Source organism: Octopus bimaculoides, chromosome 14, assembly GCF_001194135.2.
Source record: "Octopus bimaculoides isolate UCB-OBI-ISO-001 chromosome 14, ASM119413v2, whole genome shotgun sequence".
Classification (NCBI taxonomy): Eukaryota; Metazoa; Mollusca; class Cephalopoda; order Octopoda; family Octopodidae; genus Octopus; species Octopus bimaculoides.
In genome coordinates this window covers 12598146-12599598 of record NC_068994.1, presented here as the reverse complement: position 1 = coordinate 12599598, position 1453 = coordinate 12598146, and the positions used below count along the sequence as shown (strand labels likewise).

The window sequence follows — 1453 nt, the reverse complement described above, 5'->3', positions numbered from 1 at the left end:
AAGAAACCACATTTTAGAAATTTTTAATTCCCCCCTCACCCCAAAATTTTAATTTAAAACTTTCTTTTGAAATTTTTTTTTTCAATCTTAAATGAAATTTGAAAAGGTGTTTTTTTGGTTTTTTTTTCCCCGTATTTGTAACTCCAATATCTAAAATGTAGGAATCCCCAAAATTTTTTTTCAAAAAATGCACCTTTCAAGGAGAGGTGCAAATTCTGCATTAACCCCCACCCACCAATTTTTCTTTTTTTTTTTTAAAGTGAAAAAATGTTTTTATTAATTATAAATTTATTTTAAATTCAAAAAAAAAATTTAGATGTTTAAATTAATTTTTCAGACTGGATGGAATGGCAGAAAAGATATTCAATGACATGAAGGAAAAAACACCTGAAGCATATTGTTCTTTAATTCAAGGTGCTGCAAAGGTGATTGTAAAGTTAATTTTCTCCGTTTTCCCAGAATACTCTTCAGAGTTCGATTTATTGTTTTGGGTGCATAAAGTGCAAGAAGAGTCTTGTGGTTCTAAGTTCCCTTAGAAATCACGTAGTTCCAGGTTCGGTCCCACTGTACAGCTTGAAGGAAGCTTTTAACATGCATCCGGCATGAGTGCCAGTTGCACGACACTGGCATTGGCCACAACTACGATCTCTCTTGGCTTGATAGGTCTTCTCAAGCACAGTATATTGCCAAAAGTCTCGGTCACTCGTCACTGCTCAGTGAGAGTTACTTGGTGACCCCCACTAGTGCTGGTGCCATGAAAAATGCACCCACTACACTGTGTGAGGTGGTTGGTATTGGTATTAAGAAGGGCATCTGGAAGCAGACACTGGAGACCAACGCAGCCCTAAGGCTAGTTGGATCCTGTTGAACCACCCAACACATGCCGGCATGGAAGAAGGGCATTAAATGATGAGGATAATGGTGGTAGTGGTGGTAGCTGGAAAATCTTTGAGCTATGGTTTTTGGCCATGAGCACAAAGACATTGGTGCTGACAGGATACAAACTATTAACCTCTTGGTTGATTGCTTTGTCCCTTTAGCTATCTATGCTGTGTACACATGATTAGAAAATAAGAAATAAAAGATGGAACTGTAGAGAGCAGATAGAAAATTTCAGTTGATTTACTCTTTTACTCTTTTACTTGTTTCAGTCATTTGACTGTGGCCATGCTGGAGCACTGCCTTTAGTCGAGCAAATCGACCCCAGGACTTATTCTTTGGAAGCCTGGTACTTATTCTATCGGTCTCTTTTGCCGAACCGCTAAGTTACGGGGACGTAAGCACACCAGCATTGGTTGTCAAGCAATGCTAGGGAGACAAACACAGACACAGAAACACACACACACATATATATATATACATATATATACGACAGGCTTCTTTCAGTTTCCGTCTACCAAATCCACTCACAAGGTTTTGGTCGGCCCGATGCTATAGTAGAAGACACTTGCCC

At 38.9% G+C, this 1453-nt stretch overlaps 1 protein-coding gene across 1 annotated transcript in view; it reads left to right on the top strand.

Moving 5' to 3' along the window:
• LOC106868930 (protein PTCD3 homolog, mitochondrial) overlaps positions 1-1453 on the top strand; it is a 35951-nt gene that overhangs the window by 14727 nt on the left and 19771 nt on the right. The window contains exon 8 of the mRNA XM_014914399.2: positions 338-519. Within this exon, the coding sequence (XP_014769885.2) occupies positions 338-519 (182 nt within the window). The remainder of the gene's footprint in view (positions 1-337; positions 520-1453) is intronic.